The following is a 23,275-nucleotide window of genomic DNA, read 5'->3' on the forward strand; positions in this document are numbered from 1 at the left end:
ATATCCTGCTCCTCCCCCCACCATCACCAGCCAGGCAACACTCCCTCAGCCTGCACCGGTTCGAATCTTCTCACCTGCGACTCACTTTAGAACCGGTATCCTTGAAAACAAGCTAAATGAAGGGTACAAGTAAGAAGTATGCGAAATTTTCAAAGTGAGAAGCCTAAGCTGGTACAGTTGGGACAGGTTTTACCGCCATGTAGTGACAGGCACCAATTAGTACTGTTTAAAGAGAATTCAACAACCCATGGTGTGCAGGATGAATTATTGCATCATTTATTGAAATGCTTAGTCTGTCTCTAATGGTACAATAAGTCAACCTCATAGGCATAGATTTAGTGAAGTATCAAATCTTGCTCATTAGATCAAACCATGACATGACACTATTTGCTTGTCAAAACAGGGACTAGGTTACTGACAAACTTATACCCAAAAGGGATAAAAGATTAGTCTTCTTTTTATCATAAGATATGGATGAGGTTAGGGTAAGCATCGCTCACACTCGTTTCCAATTCCAGATTCTTCCTTCCCACCAATACGCTAACACCTACTTTTTCCTAACAACATTTCTGGTCCACACACCTTGGTTTTAATGTCAATGCCAGTCGTAAAGGCTGCAGAAATGTAAAGTGCTATTACTAACCACAACACTAACCACACCTACAGAGCCACAGGTTCATTGCTCATACCTAGATGTGAAAACATTCGAGGGCTCCAGATTTAACACCTCAGAACCATCCAAAAATAAGACGGAAGCTCTCATAGCACCGAGGATAAGGGTAGACCTGGCTCTTTGATAATGTAAAGAAAAGCTTTTAAGTTGACTGGCTCTTCATGTGGTCATATTTTTTGACCCGGGTGGAGACAAGGGAGAGATGTTAGGAACAGGTGAGAATGAGTAAAAACTCTCCAGCTTCTTTTAATCTGTTCATTTATTCAAAACCATGACCCCGCCTACCTCAGAAAGACACACACCCGGCCATTGTCCCAGGTTTCTCTCACCCACCCAAGATTCCAACCTCCCTTCTCCAGAATTCCTTCTTTGGGAAATTGGAATCACTGAGAAAACATACGCTTTCAGGAGGAGACGTCATTCAAGCATCCACAGAAGTGAAAAAAATTCATTTCTAAGAGAAGTTTTCTAAAGGGATCAAAAGGCAGCAACAGAACTGCTAGAAAACCAACACCTCTCTGGAAAAACCAATCAAATTGTTACCTGGGACTCTCTTCTAGAGGACACATCACAGGGGATGGGCACCAAACAAGTCTTTTTCTGTTCTAACAGAACTCCAATGTTCATTTTCCTTCAATGAATTCCTTCCACATGGAGGTAAAATTAAAGGGCAAACAGAATGGCTAATTCTAGTAAAAGAGCTTTCATGCCTATTTTAAGCTGTTTTCTTCAGCTGTTCTAGTTCTCTTCGCCTCTACTACCAGATCAAAACCTCCTCTGCAATGGGTCCAGGGAGAAACCGTCGAAATCTCTGAACCGCTCGCTCCACAAGCAGATTTAGTCCCAGGACACCAGAATCCAAGACCTTTTTCATCGTCTGGAGAAGTCTAGAAAGTGTTTCAAATATTTGCCAGAGCAAGAGTTAAAATGGTCCCAGAGCTTCCAAGAATTACCTTGCAGCTTATTCAAACTACAGGGTTATTTCTGAGCCCGAGTCAGTCTCCTGGAGGTCCCGCCCAAGACACAAATGTAGATGGACTATTCCTGAAGCTAATACAGCACCTTCCAAGGAGGATTTTGTTTCCCCATTCTGGCATCACCACAAGGAAATTAAATTTGGTTGAACCTTTTTGGAGAACAACTTGGTGAAACAAATCCTATGTTCACATTCTTTAAGCTAAAATTACTAGGTTTTATTATGAGGTTAATCAATTACTTCTAGAACCTAGAGTTAGGAAATAAAACCAGAGGTTTATACACAAATACATATCACTACAGAGTTTATCTTAAATAGCTAAAGTCATAATCAACCTAAAACTCCCCCAGAATATGGGAAAGATTAAGTAACTAGAGTCCTGCCATACGGACTATAATGACATAGGAAAATGCTTACAATCCAATGTTACATGAAAAATAAAAGTTGCATTTAAAATTGCATATGTGCAATAAACTAAGAAAAAAAAATTAAGACAATGTAAATAGAAAAAAATAAAAAAAATAAAATTGCATATGTGTGGGGCACCTGGGTGGCTTAGTGGGTTGAGCACCTGACTCTCAGTTTCAGTTCCTCAGGGTTTGTGAGTTCAAGCCCCGCAACAGGCTCCACACTAACCGCACAGAGCCTGNTAAAATAAAACTGCGTATGCAATATAATTCCAGCTCCATTAACAAACACACACTGTTATGGAAAAATAGAAGACAGGAACATTTTTAATTTTATATAATCGGATTGCTGGATTTGGAGCAATTTTTTCTCCTACATTTTCCTGTATTTTCCCAGTTGTCTAGAATAGGCTTATTTATTTTATAATGAGAAAAGCTTTTTACTTCACTAAGGACAATACTTTTCACACCAAGCAGAAAATATAGAGAAGTTCCTTTCCAAATAATAATGTAGTAAAAAAAGAAAATCTAAAAAATCTAATACCATAAACACAGACTTTGTTAGGCTGGGGGGGGGTTCTTTTATGCATATTTTCAAATATGTCAGAATACATTAAGTGCATTATTCATTTGTTTTGTAATTCACATATATAAATTAACCAATTTCAAAAAGCTCCTTGGTTTCGTGAATTATTGATGTTGTCACCTGCTAGAGACTTAATTCCAAGAAAAATATATGAATCACTACATCACAAGCACAAATCCTTTTGACACAAATTCAATTTCTGTGGCACTAATATATTGACTTAGCTTTATTTTTCTATTTTATGACACTTATTAATGGCAGAGATAAAAGAAATCTATCATTTTTCTTTATTGTAAATGTAAACGATCTCATGCTATGTTGAGAAGGTTAAGGTAAACACCACTCACCTGATAACTTTTTAATGCAAACAAGGACAGGATACCAAAATAAGATAGGACTTGAGATTTTAAGCAAAACCTAATCTCGTATGCCTAACTTTCCTACTGCACAGTTAGGCTGCCAATATGTGCAAGACACACGTGGAAAATAAAGAGAGAGGCTCAGTCCCTGCACTTAGAAGCTGGAAGCCAAAAGAGCAGTGCGTCAATAAGCACAAAACAAGCGAAAAAGGTAGGTGTTCAATGGTGACCAGAAGGAAAGGCAGTCTGTACTTGGTAATTTTACATGCTTAAATACATGTAGTAACAGGCAAGCATTACAGGCATGATCAAAGACCAAGGTCAAATTAACCCTCAGCCATGATTCAGGTCAAACTCGCAATGCAAAAAATTCCTTTTCTTACAGCAGAACAGATTCCTAAGGCATTCACTCAACAAATGTTTATTAAACATTACCGTGTTCTCGGCAAGGGAATACACGAGTTAATGAAACAAGGATGCCTGTCCTAAAGGAACTTTCCTTCTATTGAGGAAGAGATAGTATGAACAGTAAGTTACTGAGGATGTTAAAAGATGACGCTTGTTAGGCTAACATGAAAAGCTGGCCAAGGCAGGAGACAGGGCTTACAGGTTGGGGGATCTGGGGTTGCATAGGCCTGAGAAAGTGGCACTGGGGCAGAGCCGAAAGTAGACTAAGGAGGTAGCTATGGGGGACACGGAGGAAAGGATTCAGAGAAAGAGCAGCCCTCTGGAAGGAGCAGGTCCGGGAGGCTCAAGGAGCGCGGAACGAGCGCAGCTACTCTTATATACGGCCTTGCGTTATCCAAGCAGCAGCTTACGGCCAGGATTCTAGAAGCAAACTCACCTAGATTGGAATCCAGCTCAGATATTGATCAGCTGTGTCACCCTAGGCACTTCAACTCCCAGAGGAGCCTCCAGTTTCCTTATCTGTACCAGGAAAGCAGGAAGCATCTGTTCTTTTAGGCTTGTTAAGAGCCCTCACTGAAAAGGCCCCATCAAGTACACAGCGTACTTCCACCTGGAGGTGAGGAGGCTTTAATGACAGTTATAATCTGCTTCCTCCCTGCTAACACCCCGACCTATGTCACCTTGGTTCAGGTCTCCATCATTCCACTCAAGGCCACATCCAACAGTCTCCTCCCAATGGACCCGGAAATCATCCTCTAATCCACTTAAATCCATTTATAACTGACGTCAATGTGTGTGTGTGTGTCCCCTCCCCAAAATGGGCACGGGCTCCTAGCTCAGGGAGTTTTATCATGGTCATTTCACCAGCAGGTCTATTTGCCAGTGTCAGTCATATGCGCCATTCTCTTTTCAGCTGTGGAGTCCTCTCACGTGTTGTCATTTCTCTTTGGGGCTGAGAACGAAAGCAGTGGCAGCTTCCCAGTGTCATGTCCAGAGCCAGCATGTTGCCCGGGCCTCAGGCCACTAACAGCAAGATGGATGAATGAGATACGATGTCAACAGACACAGTGACTAGGTGGCACATATAAACTACAATAAGTGTGGGTCACCTTTCATTACCATCAGAAATGAAGAGCCCACCTCTCTCCATCCAAAGCTCTTTTGTTTAAATTCCCTTGGGTCCGTGATCATTGTTTGCAGTTTGTGATCATGTCTTTCATTTTCTTTTTCTTAATGTGCCGGGGACTTTATTTCCCTCAACTCTGAAGGTCTAGACCTACTACAGGGAACATTTTAGGTCAGTTATTTTCAACCCGACTACCCAAGAGAATCACCTGTAAAGCTCCCCCAGGTGATTCTAATGTGCAAGCAGGGTTAAAGACCACTAACCTGGGCAAACTCTTCTGAGCTCAGTCTTTCGGTGCCAAGACTATCAATTATCAAGGAACCTCCAAAGACACACACGACATGGTAGATACGTGCTGGTTTCTCTGCCCCATCCACGACGTCCCTTCTCTATGTCGCAGAAGTGGACACTGTTCTTTGTGAGCTGGCCCTGACCACAGATGTGAGCAGAGCTCAACACTTAAGTCCAAGCAGAGCCGATCAAATCCTCATTCCACGAGAAAACTGGATTGGGGATGCAGAGATGAGAATGAGGATCTGTCCTGCATGGGCCGAGAGCACGTATACCTGGAATTGTGAGGCTGTGAGCCCGGCTTTGTGAAGGCCAAAGCAGCAGAAGCTGTGCTCTGCAGAGACACAACAATGGAGCAAATGCCTAGTGAGAAACAAAATAAGGCTGTATGACCCTAGGAAAGAGAGAATGAGAGAAGCTGCCAGCTTTCAGTCCTACAGTCCAAACCCTTGTGAGGACCAGCTACCCTTACTGTGTGCCTCACCCAAGAATATACCCCTCCATGTCTTTACAATTGCCTTTTCCAATTTCAAGCTAGATCTTGCATGCGGGTCTGTTTCTTTAAGCCAAAAAAAAAAAAAAAAAAAAACGGCTTTAACTGAGAACCCAAGACTCCTTAAGAACCCATATAATATAGCCCACCACATCATCACTACCACCACTGACTGAGCACTCTTCAAAATTACCAATACACCCATGGGGTGTAATTATGGGGATAATTAGCCATTATCCCCATCTTCGAGATCAGAAAATTAGGTGTCACAGAAGTGATTTGCCAGAGTGAAAGGTGGCCAGGCTGGAAATGGAACCTTGTCACGATGACTCCAAAACCCAGGTTCGTTCCCCATCCCTTCCCTCACTGCCCCCTGAGACCACAGGACAGCTGCCAGTAGCAGCTCTAGGGAGGAGGGCTTGAAGTGGAACTGAAACAGTTTCTAAAGCACAGAAATTTAAAAATGAAATCTGAACAAGAAAAATGAGCATAATTCCAACTGCATGATTATTAAGTGCTGAAACACCAACAATCAAGTCCTATCTTAAAATTTCAGGCAGATGAGTATAAGGAGCTGCGAGCAGGGGATTGTAATTTCTGTCAATTGACTAACACTAACAAGAGTGTTTTGCGAGGGAGTTTCCCCCTTTAGGTCTTAAAGTTCTCTCTGAAGTGTATAATAGAGATTGAGTGAATAGTCTTTTATTATTATTATTTCTAATATGTAGAACTTAAGCTGTAGGACATACTACAATTCTTATAAACCATGCCCTTCCAATTCAGACTAAAATATAAGCCACAAAAATATCCACAACCAAAAAATAAAATAAAATAACACATCACATCAAAAATTACTGGGTAATAACTAATCAAGGAAAATTATGGTTTTTTTAAATGTTTATCTATTTTGAGAGACAAAGAGTGAGCAGGGGGGAAGGGAGAGAGAGAATCTCAAACAGACTCCCCACCCAGCACAGAGCCTGATGGGGGGGCTTGATCCCACGAACCACGCGATCATGACCTGAGCCAAGATCAAGAGTTGGACGCTTAACTGACTGAGTGTTCCACCCAGGCACTCCAGAATATTAGGTTTTTTAAATTATTGATGAAGTTTGAGCTCTTTAGTATAACTAAATCACCACTAAGTTTTCTTGCATAATTTGATTACTACTTTTTGTTACTAGTCTCTAAATTGTTTTGTCACTGAAAATGACTCCAAAGGATGATTGCATATTACAATTTAACATCTGAAAAACAGAAAGAGTATAATCCTCACTGTTACACGCAGTCTTAGTGTTAATGCATAAAAGGTAGGTCATTTTACATTTCTTTTAGAAATATTAAGCAAGCTGAATATAGTTAGCATCTACGCTAACCAGACAATATGCTACGCCTGGCACAGAAAGACCGATAAAACACGGCACCTGCCCTAAAGAAGGATACAATCCAGTAGGCTGCAGAGGAAAAAAATACAGAGCTTGGGTCACTTATTTCCCTTTCTGGTAATTCAGAAAATAATATAACAAAAGTGACTGTCCTACAATGGCTACATAGACTGAAATACACAGGCTGTTCATCTTAATGCTTTTCTTTGCACGTATCCAAAGGAATTTGGAAAGGTAAATCCTTGAATGGTACAGAGCAGCTGAATACAGCACCAAAATGTGCACTGTGTCATATTACCACACAGTGAAATTCCAACACATAGCATCCTATGTCACAAGTTGGGTTTTGAACACACCAATTTCTGCAGGCAAGCTGCAAGCACAACTACAGCCAAAACTTCCATTGGCAATCTTCCAGCAATGCCAAAATTCGATCCCTCTAACAATAGCCCAAGTATATTTGTAAAGGACTTCTAAAAGCACATCGTTTCATGATGATAATCCCACAATTCAAATACACCAATAAGACAGTCAACAAGGATTATGGGGAAGTCCTCAGCTGACAGCCAGGGCCATGGGAAGGCACCCAATGATCCTAACAACCTAGTGCAAGTTCTCAAGGACTGCAGACCTTGCAAGGGTGTGAAGGTAATTCTCCATTTTTTTTCTCTTCTTTTTGAGATATAATTGACATTTAACATGTCAGTTTGAAGTGTACAAAGTGTCGATTTCATACACTTAATTATTGCAACGATTACCACCATGGCATTAGCTAATACCTCTATCGCATCACATAATTATCACTTATTCCTTGTAGTGAGAACATTTAAGATGCAGTCTCTTAGCAATTTGGGGGTATATAATACAACTTGGTTGACTGTAATCACTATCTGTGCATTAAAGATCTAGAACTTACATTTTACTCGGAAATTTGTAGCCTTTAACATCTCCCCAATTCCCCCATCTCTCCCAATTCCTGGCCCCTGGTAACCACCATTCTTCTTCCTGTTTGTAGAAGTTTGGCTTTTTTAGTATCCACATTGTACATGTTATCATAGACTATCTGGGTTTCTCTTTCTGACCTATCTCGCTGAGCATAATGTCCTCAAGGCCCATCCATGTTGTTGCAAAAAGCAGGATTTCCTTCTTTCTCATGGCTGAAAAATATTCCAGTGTGTGTGTGTGTGTGTGTGTGTGTGTGTGTACACTGTATCTTCTTTTATCCATTCATCTGTTGACATTCAGACTGTTTCCATATCTTGGCTATTGTGAATAATGCTGCCATAAACATGGGAGTGCAGATCTCTCTTTGAGATCTTGATTTCATTTCCTTTGGAAATATATCCTGTGAGACTGCTGAATTATATAGTCCTATTTACAATTTTTTGAGGAGCCTCCATACTGTTTTCCATAGTGGCTGCACCAATTTACAGGCCCCACAACAGCGCACGAGGGTTCCCTTTACTCCACATCCTCACCGACACTTGTTTTCTCATCTTCTTGATGACAACCATTCTAACAGGGGTGACCTCATACCTGTTTCTGTCACAGCTGATGATGTTTTGCTCATAAATCTTTCACTGATGGTGGCATCAGAGGCTAAGAAAGTACATCATCTTTGCCCAGAATAAGATGTATATGTTTTCCAACAGGAATAACCCGTCCATCACTGGTAGGCAGTCGGACTTCTAGGATAAGATGCTGAGGACCACAGGCAGTCCTTTTAAAATGAATGTAGGTCAAAGTTTGTCACTGGCCACTCGTTTACATATGCTTATTTAATTCAAATTAAACCAAATTAAAAATTCAGCTCACAGAGCTAGTGACTATCAAACTGGACACAGCAGAACAGAAATATTTATATCATCACAGAAAGTTCTACTGAAAAAAAACACTGATCTAGGTAGTAGTAAAAGCTAAAGAAATGGACAAGCTCATGCTGAGTGGAGGTATAAACTGGAAGATGACCTGGGACAGTATGTGGCAACACTAACTTAAAAGGGTGCAGGGGTGCCTGGGTGGCTTAGTCGGTTAAGCGTCTGACTTTCGCTTAGGTCATGATCTCGAGGTTCGTGGGTTCAAGCCCCGCGTCGGGCTCTGTGCTGACTGCCAGCTCAGAGCCTGGACCCTGCTTCAGATTCTGTGTCTCCCTCTCTCTCTGACCCTCCCCTGCTCACCCTGTCTCTCTCTCTCCTAGAAATAAATAAAACATTAAAAAAAAAAATTTAAAAAAAGGGTGCAAAGGGGGCACCTATGTGGCTCAGTTGGTTAAGCATCCAACTCTTGACTCTGGCTCAGGTCATGATCTCGTGGGATCAAGCCCCACATTGGGCTCTGCACTGACAGTGTGGAGCCTGCTTGGGATTCTCTCTCCCTCTCTCTGCCCCTCTCCTGCTCTCTCTCTCTCTCTCAAAAATAAATTTTAAAAAATAAGAATAAAAGGGTGCAAAGAGTGTTGACCAAAGATCAGAAGAGCTAGATCATCAGCATTATCGGTGTTAATAGTATGAAGAAGTAAGATGAAGTCTGAAAAATCAGCCACCGGGTTGGCAACTGTTGATCTGCCAAAGCAATTTTAGTGGAATGAACAGAAGCAAAGGCAAGGCTGAGAAGCCAACAGGAGGTGGCTGAATCCTTCTTCGAGAGCTTGTTTGGAGGTTCTAGCAGGGGAGCGCAGCACCCTTGACCGAAGAACAGTCCTCCTCTACGGGGGAAGGTCGTCCTCCTCGACCGAGCGCGCAGCTTCGGGAGGGACGCACATGGAGCGCTGAGGTAGGAAGGGGACACCCGCCTAGCCAGCCGGATCAGCCGAATCAACCCTGGTGATCAATGGGGTGACAGATGTCGCAGCCAGATCGCCCTCACATCCGGCTGAATCCTTCCTCGATGAATGCTCTCTACACTTTGCCAAGGCCATCATAACAGTAGCAACAAGCTAAGAGCTGTCCTGTTAACCCCCATCCTAACACACTGACTCATCATATCCAACATATAATATAGGTACTAATGTTCCTATTTTACAGATGAAGAAACAAACAGAGAAAAACACAGTAATTTTCCAAGGTCACACAGCTATCAAATACAGAGCCGGGATTCAAACCCAGGTTAATTTCAGAGCCTTAGTCCTTCAAGATTACAGGAAATGGACTCCTTGATAACACTTCCCATCTGTTGGTTCATACTTCTCTTCATACCAGACTGAATGTTAGCCTCTTGAAGTCAAGGAACAAATTGTATCTACCTGTGCTATACTTAGTATAAAGAACATTCAAATATTTACTGAATAAATGAAAAGAACTAATTGAAAGAATTTGGCTGTAAGGGAAGGAAGCAGAGCATCGACAGTGTTCAGCAGGGGAAAGGGGGTCCAGGGAAAGTTGGAGAGGGAGGCTGTCTGGTTCTGCTTCTGCTTTTTCTTTTATAATGGAAGACATTGGAACATTCTTAGAGAATGCAACCTCTAAGGAGTGAAACGTACCTATTGGAACGGGACTGAGGCAAGAACAGTGGCAAAGGGATTAACCTTGAACAAAAACACAGACAGTTCTTCTGTGGATATTGGAGAGGAAAGGAGGCAGAGTTACAGATAGAGAAGATTACAGGTGCAGACAGCAGGAAATCGAGCAAGTTCAAGCAAAACGACCCTTATTTTCTCTCTGAAGAAGGTGAGCGCTGAGAGTCAGGGGTAAACATCTCTAAGATCTTTTAAGTGAAAGCTGTGGAATGTTCCCGTGTGGGTGCAAGTGGGTATTTTACACATACACACAGAATATCATTAAAGGTTACAAAAGAAAACAATAGAAGTCACTGTGGCCTCTGTATAGGAAAAGGCTGAATCGGTGGGCTGGGTAAGGAAGTCTCAGTGAATCTCTCTCTGTACTCTTAAACTCCTGGGCTTTTTAAGACGTGCATACACTACTTTTTCAATTTAAAAAAAAAAAAAACTATTAACAACAAAAAGGAATCAGGCCCATGGTGATAGGAAAGAGTGATGATAATGGTTTCGCATAAAAATCAAGAGAAATGTTAAAGAAGGTAACCAAAGAGCTAGTGCAAAGCCAGGACCCTAGAGTTAGACTTTATGTACCGGTATCCATCATTCCCTAACCCCAGCTACAACACCTCGGCAAAGTCCCCAGACCCCTCCTCCTGTGCCTCAGTTTCATCATCAGGTCCAACACAAGAGTGCCCACTTCAAAGCAGTGAGTTAGGATTAAGTAATTAAAATCGTGCCCAGCCCACTGTGAGAGCTGAATAAACGTAGCTATTGTGATGATGATTATTAACTAGCGGCTTTCAGGACCCAGCTAATCAGTGGGCCCAGAGATACTGAATGTTAGGGAATCAGTTCACAGAATTGGGAAGGTTTCCACCCCGATGCAGCAGCCCAGTTCAGATACAGAGAGCCTGTCAGGCTGCTCCAGACTTGGAGATCTGAGGCACAGGACAAGAAAGTCAGAGGTCTTATTATTTATTTACATTCTACCCTACCTCGGGTTTGAGGAGGCAAGGAAATGTGAAGGCATCCTAGTTCAAAAGGAGGTCCAGGGTCACTTTTATGGAGTGTGGGTATAGTGTGGAGCAAATGTCAGCAGGAAGCTGACAGAGAAAGAAAGACCCTCAAGGTCACGGGGCTGGAGATCTAGATGAAACAGAAAGGAGTGGAATATGTCCAGGAACCAAACCTCCTGGTGTGTTCCCACTAGAATTAAGGTCAGGTTGGGTCTCTGGACACAAAGCAGGTGTCTAGCAGGAGCATAGGAAGAAAGGGAGATAAGAGGCTTGAAAAGAATGGTCAAAATGCTGCTGATAACTGAGATCCTGTCACATGCCCTTCAAAATGACCAGCCCTAGAAATGAGATCCCCCTACTTCGGCGTCTGAGAAAAAAATCAAACAGGTAAAGCTCATAGTAGCCATCATGTGTTAACTGCTAGGCACTGTCCCCAGACTACTGTAACATGAATTACCTCAAGCAATCCTCACAACAATCTGTAAGTGGACACACTGTGGTTACTAATTCATTTTACAGATAGGAAAACTGAGTCACAGAGGTTAATTTGCCCAAGGATACACAGCCATGTTTGTTTGTTTGTTTATTTTTCTTTTTACAAATAGTTTATTGTCAAATTGGTTTCCATATAACACCCAATGCTCATCCCCACAAGGGNCACAGCCATATTTGAATCCACTGAATCCACCCTAAGCCCTTTTTACCATCACAGGAGTCTAAAGCCACATTGCCAGGCCCCCAGGGGAGCCCCAATTGGCAGGGCCCTTCCTCCAATGACCCAGATTTGTTTCTGGTAGCATTTACATGCCCTTGCCCACCACCACTGAAATCTTTTATAAAAGGAAATAGACATGTAGGGTATATCAATACCATCTGAATTTGAGTTAATCATGAATAGATTAATGAACCAGGTGGTGTAAGGTTATAAGAGTAATTCTGCATAGGTTTTCAATTAGGTAGCATCACAAACCTATTATAGGAAGAGCAAGACTAGACCAAGCAATACAGAGAGGAAAAGTGACTTCCAAAAGCTCACAAACACATGCACAAAGTAAGTGAAAGCAGGTTCAAGATAACATATCAATAACAGCAAAATAATACCCTCGGAAGAGAGGCTGACTGAAGTTAGAGCATGGTTTTAATTGGAGACCATCGCCTTTTAATGAAGAGATGAAACTGTCACGTTGAATTTTTGATTGCAGATTACATGCATTCTGTTTTTCATGTTCATTTCTCAGACTGTCATTATTGTCAAATTGTTCATTAGAAATGAGTTGTAATTGTCCTTATGAATTGCATTGTACCCAAGGATTTGATCAACAAAACAGTTTAACACTACAGTACAGTCCATAATTAATGTCACCAATTTGTAAATCCTAGTTAAAAACTGAATGTTGCACAGTTTCATTTTATGATGCCCAAATAAACAACCCACCTCAGAAAAATGCTGCAATTACACGATCAACTCCCCACATCCTGGGAAGATACTTTATAATAAAATAAGCCATATAAATGCACTATTATGGATCTTACAATTAGACTAATCCATGTATCTTACTAAGATTTGCAAGAAATTCTACATCATAACTCCAAAAGAAGTATGTACTTTTCTTTTTTAACTCCCAGAATAACCTAGAATTAGCAATAATGTCCTCGGAGAGCTGAACAGGTATTTAGCCGTCTTTAACCCATGAAGGTCCTTCATGAAATAACAAAAAGCCCTGTAAGCCCTTATCTCAAGAAAATAAAGAGCAAAGATTCCAAGGAGATATTGACAGGAAGGGAGAAAACAGCCATTTCCATAGGATGTATAAAGTTTCACTTTGGAAGTTTGTTGGAGAGTACATGGTGTTCTATACCTCTTTTGTTTGACTATATATATATATATATTTTTTTTTTAATTGCAAGGGAAAGGTTTACTCTCAATAAATTATTTAGAAGTAAACTGTTTTGGGGCACCTGGGTGGCTCAGTCAGTTAAGCATCCAACTTCGGCTAAGGTCATGATCTCAGGGTGGGTTCGTGAGATGTAGCCTGCATCAGGCTCGCTGCTGACAGCACAGATCCTGCTTTGGATCCTCTGTCCCCCTCTCTCTGCCCCTCCACTGCTTGTGCACTCTGCCTAGTGCTCTCTCTCTCTGAAAACTAAATAAATATTTTTAAAAAATAGAAGTAAGCTGTTTTTGAAGTATATTGTAAACATCCTTCACAACTAATGAACATCTATCAATCACTTTTAGCTCATCACTAGATGAAAAACTAAAGGTACAAAACCTTTGCCTGGTTCAAGTATTGTACTAACTTCTTGACTCACGTCACCTCTTCGATTCCTCAAACTGAAGTCCACGGTTCCCGTCACAGACTCTTCAGGCCCATGGGAACTTTTAAAGTTTGTATTTCTCCAAGATTATCTTAAACATTTGAAGTAAAATAAGCGTAACCCGGACAATCTGAATGGCCACGCTACAACCATGTTCCTTCCACCGGACACTTCTGGTGGCCACACGTCCATGTTTGTGTGTACTGTCACAGGGCATTAGAAGAAGGCCAAACAACATCAATCACGCTACAGAGGTTTTCACAGTCTCCCCTACATGGGAGGAATTAAGTTGTCCATAATTCCAAAATGACACTTCAAGGAACCACATACTTAGAGCTATGGCAGGTTAAATTTCAAGAGAAAAATGAACATAGATGCTGGTGGTCTTAGGTCCGATTTTTCCTGCCCTGTTTCAACAGTTTCATAGGATTTACTAGAAAATATGTACATATGCCTGTATTATTTTTTTATCATAAACAGGTTTATACAAGTTCACTATTTCACTCAGAGCCTCAGGTTAAGATCTTGTGGAAAAGACAACGATGTGAGATGACAGGTCTCTCCACCCCAACAATATGGGGCTGAGTCTTCGGATTTATTACCGTACTTTTGCTTCCTCAGCCTCTGAGATTCCGTTTCCATCCAAGACTCTAGCAGGCAAAAAGGAAAATAGCAAACCATACACATATCTTTCCACTCTTAAATCTATCAATGAAGACTTAATTTCAGCGAAACATCATCATCAATCACATTAAATTAATGTTGTTGTTCATTTGAATTTTATTGGTTTTATAGTTTTGTTTTTGGTTTTATACGTAAATCTGAGTTTTATAGTTATAAAAGCGCCATAAGCATAAGGAGTTATATTTTTAGTTTTATATCTATACATATATAAGCAACATTATTTTTATTATCATTTAAGGCCACATTGGAGCATCACAAGAATTCTTTGTCTAAGTTTGAGGCTGTTTCCTTTGTAGGTTTCTTTTCTAAGCTTCATTTGCATGCAGACGTCAGAGTGTCATGATCCGCATTTTACACACAAAAACCTAGCCCCCCTGAAAGCTTGAGCAACTTGCTCTGACCATTCAGCCATCACAATCAAAAGCCTGCATCAACCCAAACCGCACCCACCATGCCAGGAAAAGAACTGAGAAAAACCACACTATGAGGAAAACGCCTGACCCCATTAGGAATCTCCAGTATAGGAAAGTAATTCAAATATCCAGTGTAACATACCCAACGCCTTAAGATCTAGAAAAAAAAAAAAAAAATGTACTACTGCTATTACTACTAACGATGACAGCAACAACAATCCTATAAATGGCAAATATTTACATAGCAGTTACCATCAGCCAGGCACTATTCTAGGTCTATCGGCATAGTAACTTTTAAGCTACCCAACAATCCCATTTTGCATATGAGGAAACAGAGACATGGGGGGAAGTAACTTGCCCAAGTAATGCGTAACATGCTAGGACTCAAACTCTAGAAGTGGTCCAAGTCACTGCCCATAAATGCTATTCACAATGCCTTTTCTATAAAAAGCTGTACAAAATGATAGCAGTGTATCTTTCTGAATAATAAAATCTATGGCAAGCATTTCCGAACAGTTTTCATTAATTAGCTAGTGACTTATATATTCCAGCACCAAAACTTGACTTATTGAAACTCTCAAATCCTCCCCTAAGTTAATAACGATTATTTGATTTGCTATTTGACAAAATTACTCCCAATGGTAAGGTATTTCAATGCCACCCTGCTGCTACTGCGAGAAAAGCTACCTTTGTAGATGCTGTTCAAAGAAAGCTCATGCTTTGATCCTTAATATCCCATGAAGTAAAAGGTTATGCTTAATCTATATTTTATAGACCTAAAAGTCAAATTAGTTTCTGGGATAAACAAGCAGAGTGTGACAGTAAGCGTATTCTGCGGCATTCATGTCATACCTAGCTTGGAGGCTACTATGTGCTGAGTTAAAGACAATTACATTCGTATAATACATAGCAGTTTTTACTTGTATTATTCTGCAAGCATAAACAAGTTATACACATGTTAATTTACATTCTATATAAAAAGCCAATTTTAAATCCAATTTATAAGGCAATAAATATATAAAGATTCTAGGACACAGCAATAAAGTTATGCCATAAAGTAGAGTTAATTCACGACAACAATAATAAAAGCATGACAAATTTTAGCATTCTACCAACTGCACAAAGGTGTTTCAGGTAACATCTGTTCAGAAGCAATTGCTACAAGACAGACTAGATAAGAGGCAAGGTTTCACAGTGTAATAAATGTATGTCAGTTTGCTTGCTTCATAATTAAAGACATGAGCCTTTGAAAAAAAAGCAATTAAGCCTTGCTCTAAATCTGAGACAATTATCTCTACTCCCACCCCTTTTTATCCACAAAAAAAAAGATCCAGAGTGATCCAGAAGTAATAAATACCATATATCATCTATTTTCAACAGCTAAACATACTCCCAACAGCCACTTGATATATTTTGTTTCTTTTGATAAACCATATATTAACAAACAGAAGAAACTTTTTTCTGTTAGGAAGGAGAAGCAGGGGAAAAAAAAAGTCTGGGACAATTTAAGCAATTTACTTAGAAGACTGGCCTGAATAAATAAATGCTCTTATCTTACAAAAGTTTCAGTGTCAGATGCATTAGGTGGAATTCTGACATGAGTAACACATGAATAACACTCAAGTGCCTAAAGCCTTCTACTAAGAACAGTGTCTCCAATTCTTGACAATTTCACTCTAATACAAATGAAAGCATCACTTTAGCTGAGGACTCAATGAAGAAATACATTCAAAGAGCACACAGGAACCACTTCCATGTTTTCTCAGCTTTCTAGCAACTTCAAAAATGATTCAGCAGAGGGGCGCCTGGGTGGCTTAGTCGGTTAAGCGTCCGACTTTCGCTCAGGTCATGATCTCACGGTTCGTGGGTTCGAGCCCCGCATCGGGCTCTGTGCTGACTGCCAGCTCAGAGCCTGGAGCCTGTTTCAGGGTCTGTGACTCCCTCTCTCTCTGACCCTCCCCTGCTCACGCTGTCTCTCTCTCTCTCCTAGAAATAAATAAAAAACATAAAAAAAAAAAAATGATTCAGCAGAACAAGATGGATTCAAGTTCTTGAGGATCAAACTGTTACCTTATATCCCCCAAAACCAGGGTCCAAAATGAAATGTCACCAAAAGGAAGGGATGAATCTGATGGCTCTTCTAAGATACACGTGGACAAACTGTTAAACCAAACCCTTCAACACGGTCACCCTCAGAACTACACCACCAGCTGTGTTCATTTCCTGTGGCTGACAAAACAAATTCCTACAAACTTAATGGCTCAGAACCAAAATGTATTCTCTCCGTGCTACAAGCCCAGAGATGGGTCAGAGATGGGTTTTACTGAGCGCCAACCAAGGTGTTAAAAGTCCCGCTCTCCCTCAAGAAGCGCGCGAGGAAGTAAGCTCTAGTTCCCTCCTTCCTGGTTTCTTACGCTGCCGCCGTCATTCTTTGGCTTGTGGCTGCAGCACCAGCCTCTGCCTTTGAAATCACATCACATTCTCCTCTTCTGTAGCCAAATCCCACCTTGCCTCTCTCTTACGAGGACATCTATGTTCGCATTTAGGACCCTCCCCCCCCATAATCCATAATAATCTCCCCATTTTAAAAGCCCTAACTTGGAATTCCTTTTGTTATAATAGCAGGCAACATTCACAGGTTTCAGGGATTAAGACCTTTTGGGGGGTCATTTTTCAGCCTGCCACACCTGCCTCCAAATAAGCCCAAAGCCAAGAGGTAACCATGCACTAATCCCATCAAGAGTACTCCAATTGCAGTTCCACTCAAGTTCCCAGGTCAACGACAATAGTTCCCCAACTTCATTCCTCTGGCCACCTCACAATCCACCTGTGATCAGGAAATCACTAACTCTGTCTTCATTAAAGGTATGAGTATCTTTAATGGCTCCTGAATGAGACAAATAGTAATGGTTAAAATTCCCAACAGGGGTGCCTGGGTGGCTTAGTCGGTTAAGCGTCCGACTTTCGCTTAGGTCATGATCTCCCAGTTAGTGGGTTCGAGTCCCGCGACCGGCTCTGGGCTGACTGCCAGCTCAGAGCCTGGAGCCTGTTTCAGAGTCTGTGACTCCCTCTCTCTCTGACCCGCCCCTGCTCATGCTGTCTCTCTCTCTCTCCTAGAAATAAATAAAAAAACATTTAAAAATGTTTAAAAAAAAAATTCCCAACAGCACAGGAGAATACAGAATTGTGACTAAGAATGTAGGAGACAGTTTGCCTGGGTTCAAATCCTGTCCTCACCAACAGGCAGCTGCGTGACCTAAGGCAATTCAACCTCTGCACTTTGCTTCCCTCATCTTGCAAACAAGGCTAATGCACACACCTCGTAGGGTTGTTGTAAGGGTTAAAGGAGTTGATATACAAATACATATGGTATATGGGGCACCTAGGTGGCTCAGTTGGTTAAGCCTCCGACTTCGGCTCAGGTCATGATCTCATGGTTAGTGGATTTGAGCCCCACATCAGACTCAGTGCTGACAGCTAGCTCAGAGCCTGGAGCCTGCTTCAGATTCTGTATCTCCCTCTCTCTCCCTCACTCCCTCACTCTCTCTTAAAAAAAACATGAAAATTATCTATGGCATATATATATATTTTGGTACCTAGAACAGAGCTTGGTTCATTCATTAAAGAAACTGTTATTAGTAATGATGTCCAAAATGGTAGACACATATATATTACTGAACAGGGTGAAATATCTCTCACAACCAAAATTGAAGGTACAGTAATGACATAATTAAATAATAATGAACAATCTGTTCAAGAGAAACAATAAGATTAGATGCAAGATTTAAGCCAAAGTCGTGAGAACTTTTAAAGAATATTCTTAATTAAAAAGAAGAGCCAATCTGCCAACTGGGACCACCAACCATACAGGCCTCCTATCAAAGCGCTGGCCCACAGCCTAGAGATGGAGGCTTCTCCAGAAACCACACACATCCTGCTCTCAATATGGATACGGGGGCCACCTCTGTGTGCACTGTGTGGTCCTAAGAGTAGTGAAAGGTAGGAATGAAATGCCCAGCATCACCGAACTGCTTTTCATTACGAGTAGGGCGACTGTTTTGTTCTGTTCTAGAAGGGAAACAGGACTCAGGCTCAGGTAAGGAGAGTGTGACCTAGGGCAAGACAAAGTTTCATGATGCCACTGAACTCTATCTACCTTCGCAACCCTTGATCCAGTACCTGCCTTGGCCTCCCAGCCTCCTGTGGTTTCATTCTGTCCTCTGGTAACTAGCCTCAGCATCTCAATACTCACTGCTGACCATATTTTCTACTGAAGTCAAGTCAGTTAGTGCACAAACAGCCCCAAAGTAGTTGATTTCTTATGCAGCCAAACTGTCTTCCATTTACAACAGATGAGTTTCTGTTTACACAGATCTATGGGGAGAAATCCAAACTTTCATACACAATTCAAAACTACCTTGAGACTCACAGCTATACATAGATTAGAAAACAAGGACTGGTCTGCTTTACCAGGACTCAAAGTCAAACAGGATTTCAGTGGGCACCAAAGCTCCTGCCTTCCTAATCCAAGACCAGAGCGAGTGGCCAATTTACCACTCAGTTCTACTACCAGCTTACAGCTTTGTGCAGTGTGCAAAACACCTACATTATCCCTATCGCTGTCATATCACCAGCCTCCATTGTTTTTCCGGTCAAAAGCAGCTGTCCCCAGCAACTCGAGAGAAAGCCAGGAACTGCCTTGACATCTAGTAGCACAGCAAGATGAACTACAGAATGGTCCCTTGTAGTGGCATTGTTGAGATCTCATGATGGTCTCCATCCTCAAAACAAGAGCTGCTAAGGTGAGACTGAGAACGGGTGTGAAGTAGGCTGTAGACCGGGAAGAGCTATTGAGAAGGTAGCGTTAAGGTCGGCATACTGAGATTTAGGCCAGCAACAGAGTTAGGGGAGTTAAGGCCCTACTTCAAGAAAAGGTGATCCCAAATCAGTGGCACTCCGAGAAAAGCAGTCTGGGGAAAAGCATCGCCCATAAGGCCTCTTGGAAGATAGGCTAAGATAAAGCCAAGAGCTTATAAGCACAGGAAGGGAGAGGAGTAAGCCATCAGGTGCAAGTCAATGTAGATAGTCCAAAAACCGCACATAACATAACTATCAGATAAAGAATAAAAAGAGTCACATAGCAAATGACTTTGAACAACATGGGGGTTAGAAGCACCAATCCTCACACAGTCAAAAATTCATGTATAACTTGTGACTCCCCAAATACTTAACTACCCGTAGCCTTCTGTTGACTGGAAGCCTTACTGATAACATAACCAATGAAGACATGTTTTGCACGTTGTATGTATTATATACTGTAGTCCTACAACAAAGTTAGAGAAAAGAAAATGTTATTGAGAACATCATTAAAAAAATAAGGAAAAATAGATTTACAGTACTGTACTGTGAGAAATCCATGCATAAGTTGACCTGTACAGTTTGTTCAAGACACAACTGTAATTGCTAACCTTAAATATTCCAAGAAAGTTAAATAGCAGATTAAACATCTCTGATAACAGCGAAATGGAAAATATAGCTAAAAAAACTGTAAGTATCTAAGTGAGTTTCAGGAATTACAAATAGTCCAAATGACCTCTAAATTAATTATGAAGACAAGATTCAAATCAGAGTCCTATCTAAAAACAAATACTAGGTGCACCTGGGTGGCTCAGTACAGAGCCTGCTTTAGATCCTCTGCCCGCTCTCACTCTCAGATGTGTGCTCTCTCTTTCTCAAAACTAAATAAATATTTAAAAAATAAATAAAAATAAAAACACTGTATTTTTAGATATATTAACTTTAAACTCCAAAATATTGCTTTTAGAGGTCTTCTCATCTTTACCATAACCCTTTTAACATACTTAAGAGGGGCACCTGGGTGGCTCAGTCCTTAAGTATGGCTCAGGTCATGATCTCACAGTTAGTGAGTTCAAGCCCCACATCGGGCTCTGTGCTGACAGCTCAGAGCCTGGAGCCTACTTCAGATTTTGTATCTCCCTCTCTCTGCTCCTTCCCTACTCACACTCTGTCCCTCTCCCTCTCAAAAAAAAAAAAAAAAAAACCATTAAAAAAAATTTTTAAACATACTTAAGAAATGAAGAACAGCACAGGCTAGAATCCAAATCACCTAGATACCTCCTTCAGTGAAACTAAACCTAAATATTAATTTCAGTTCTGTTTTCATAACCTCCTTGCTGGAAGTCACAGAAAATCATACCTTATGTATTCTGGAGTATAGAAGTGAGAAACAAAACGGAATGACATTATTAACCCAGTCAAAAGACTCCAAAAGGAAGAAAAGTCATTGCCCCAGGATTCTTCTCCTATTGGCTAGAATCCGCATTGCCAATTTAACTCTATCCTGTTTGTTCCTCAACTCTGCCAACACAACAAACAACATGGTTGATCCTCCTGCAAAATTCCACCAGTCCTATGCCCCTCTTGTTACTTAAATTAGAAAAATGAATCAACGCTGTCCCTCATTTTCAGTATCCTGATACATCTCATAGCTCTGCTCCCAGTTTTATTCCACCATTACTTTTAATTGTTATAGTTAGCAACTCACTCCTGCTCCACAATCTCTATTCCCTGAAGGTATGCATCCTGACTTAAATTCCCAGCAAGAGTTATTTGTTCCCAGAAGGCACACGCTGTGCTGTATTACTGTACCTATAACTGAAAAAGTTTTCCATATCCCTAATTAAATGGAGGGGTCCAATATTAAATTTTCAATTGTTAGATTTACCCCCAAATCTATTAACCTTCTGTGATTGATTTACACACACACACAAAAAGCAATCGTCACTGCCTATTCTTTCACTAGCTGACATCAACAAAAAGATTCACGACCCGCTGATCATGACATCTCCCTTGGGTGCTAAAGCGAATAAGAGAAGCAACTAGAACAGCGAGTTTCAAACAGCGAGTTTCTTTCCAACCTAAACAAAACATTCCTTAACAGTGACTACATAGCCCGCCAAGTTTTAAAACTTGCTGTTTCTCCTTGGAAAATTACAGCAGAAAAAGAAATACTATCACCTAAAAGTTCACGTTGGAGTGTCTCATACCCTTAGACGCTAGAAGGGTGGGGAGAAGTTTGACTCAAAAGAAATGCAAAGTCCACCTAGGTGACGTCAATACATTCACATTTGAGCTGCTTTTCATGTCAACCAGAACAAACGTGGGGCAACCCAGGGACCAGCGTACTTGTCAGAGGATTCACACAGAATTGGACCCTGTCATCGTAAACCTATTAGGAGACTGTAAACTCTAGCAATTTAGAATAAAACTTAGCCCCCGACCCACTCCCTACCCCTAGGCCCCCTGGACCCACCCACTTGGCTGTCAGCCAAATCAGAGTTTAATGAAATTGATTGATCCTGGAAACTGAGCCTCAGCCCTTCGGCCCCGCAGGAGCTGCCCCACCCCAACTCCAGGCGAAACTTACAAACTTGGGGCGTTTCTCTCCCGGTTCCTCCGCGCCGCGGGGCGGAGGGTGCTGGGGGCCCTTCCTGCCCGGCGTCTTGCTTTCCCGGCAGCTGCGGAGCGAGGCTGAGGAGGGGTAGGGGGCCCCGGCGGCCGAGCCCTGCTTCGGGTGGTGCAGCCGAGGCCGGTGCCGATCCATCGGGGACAGAAAGAAGGCGGCTGAAATGCAAGCCACGAGGGAGGAGTGCGGGGATCTGCCGCGGATTCGCCTTCCCGGCTCCGCCACCCGCCCTACCGGCCCAGCTCAGCCCAACTGCTGCCGCCGGGGCCACCGCCAACACATCCGAAAACTCCCGCCACGGCTGACCGCTCGGGGCCCGCCAATCCCGCGCCGCTTCGTCAATGACATTCTCGGGATCCGCCTTTTCCGGGCAGAACGAAACGTGATTGGCTGTGCCGGCCGTTCATTTCGCCACTCCACCCCGGCAGCTACCCTAAGGGCACGGATGGGATCAGGTCCCCAAAGGGCGGGGAAGCTGCTGGGAAGTTACTGGTGTGAGTTTATTTGGAATTTGGACAACTGGTTCCGGCTAATCTGAAAGGCAAGCGAGACCCTCTGCACCACTATCTGAGCAACGCTGGAATGTGAAATCATCTGCTAACCATCTCTTTTTTTATTTTTTTTTCNCCTCTCTTGCCCGCCTCGGACGCCCTGGTGCGATGGCCACTGGGAAAAGTAGTTCTAGGATCTGCACCTGAAAGGCACATCTGTGCTTCACAAATCCTTACACAAATAACAAAAGAATATAAATGTATAGCAGTTGTTTTAAAGGTTCGTTGAGAGGTTCATTGAGAACAAAGAGGGGTAATATTAAATCTGAAGGAGCAGATCTGGAAAGGCTAAAGGAAGAGTCCATGTGTTTTCACTAGGCAGGAGACAGCGCCAGGACATCAGACATTGGGTGCTCAGGGCTGGAAGCAAGGTCAAGGGCACTCGCGCACAGAGCCGAAAATTTCAAGAGCTTACAGTGAAGGTCCTTGAGCTGAAACCATGCGAGAGAGTTTGCTGTGTATACCCAAGGTCAAGCCTCAAGGCTGAAGCAGTTTTCCCGCACATCACTATGCTTTTCCCCCTTTTAAAATCACCTTTTCCTTTGAACTCTTGCCTTAAATTACCCATCTTCTGACTACAGGGAGGTGGTGTGGGCCAAGACTGGT

General features: G+C 41.9%; 1 protein-coding gene across 1 annotated transcript in view; it reads right to left on the bottom strand.

The window, feature by feature from the left end:
- The window catches only part of DIAPH3 (diaphanous related formin 3), a 500,871-nt gene extending 478,522 nt beyond the window's left edge, over positions 1-22,349 (bottom strand). Inside the window, exon 1 of the mRNA XM_077752451.1 lies at positions 22,080-22,349. Within this exon, the coding sequence (XP_077608577.1) occupies positions 22,080-22,256 (177 nt within the window). The 5' untranslated portion in view covers positions 22,257-22,349. The remainder of the gene's footprint in view (positions 1-22,079) is intronic.
- Between the last annotated feature and the right edge of the window lie 926 nt (positions 22,350-23,275).

This window comes from Crocuta crocuta, unplaced genomic scaffold, assembly GCF_008692635.1.
Source record: "Crocuta crocuta isolate KB4526 unplaced genomic scaffold, BGI_CrCroc_1.0 scaffold376, whole genome shotgun sequence".
Taxonomy (NCBI): Eukaryota; Metazoa; Chordata; class Mammalia; order Carnivora; family Hyaenidae; genus Crocuta; species Crocuta crocuta.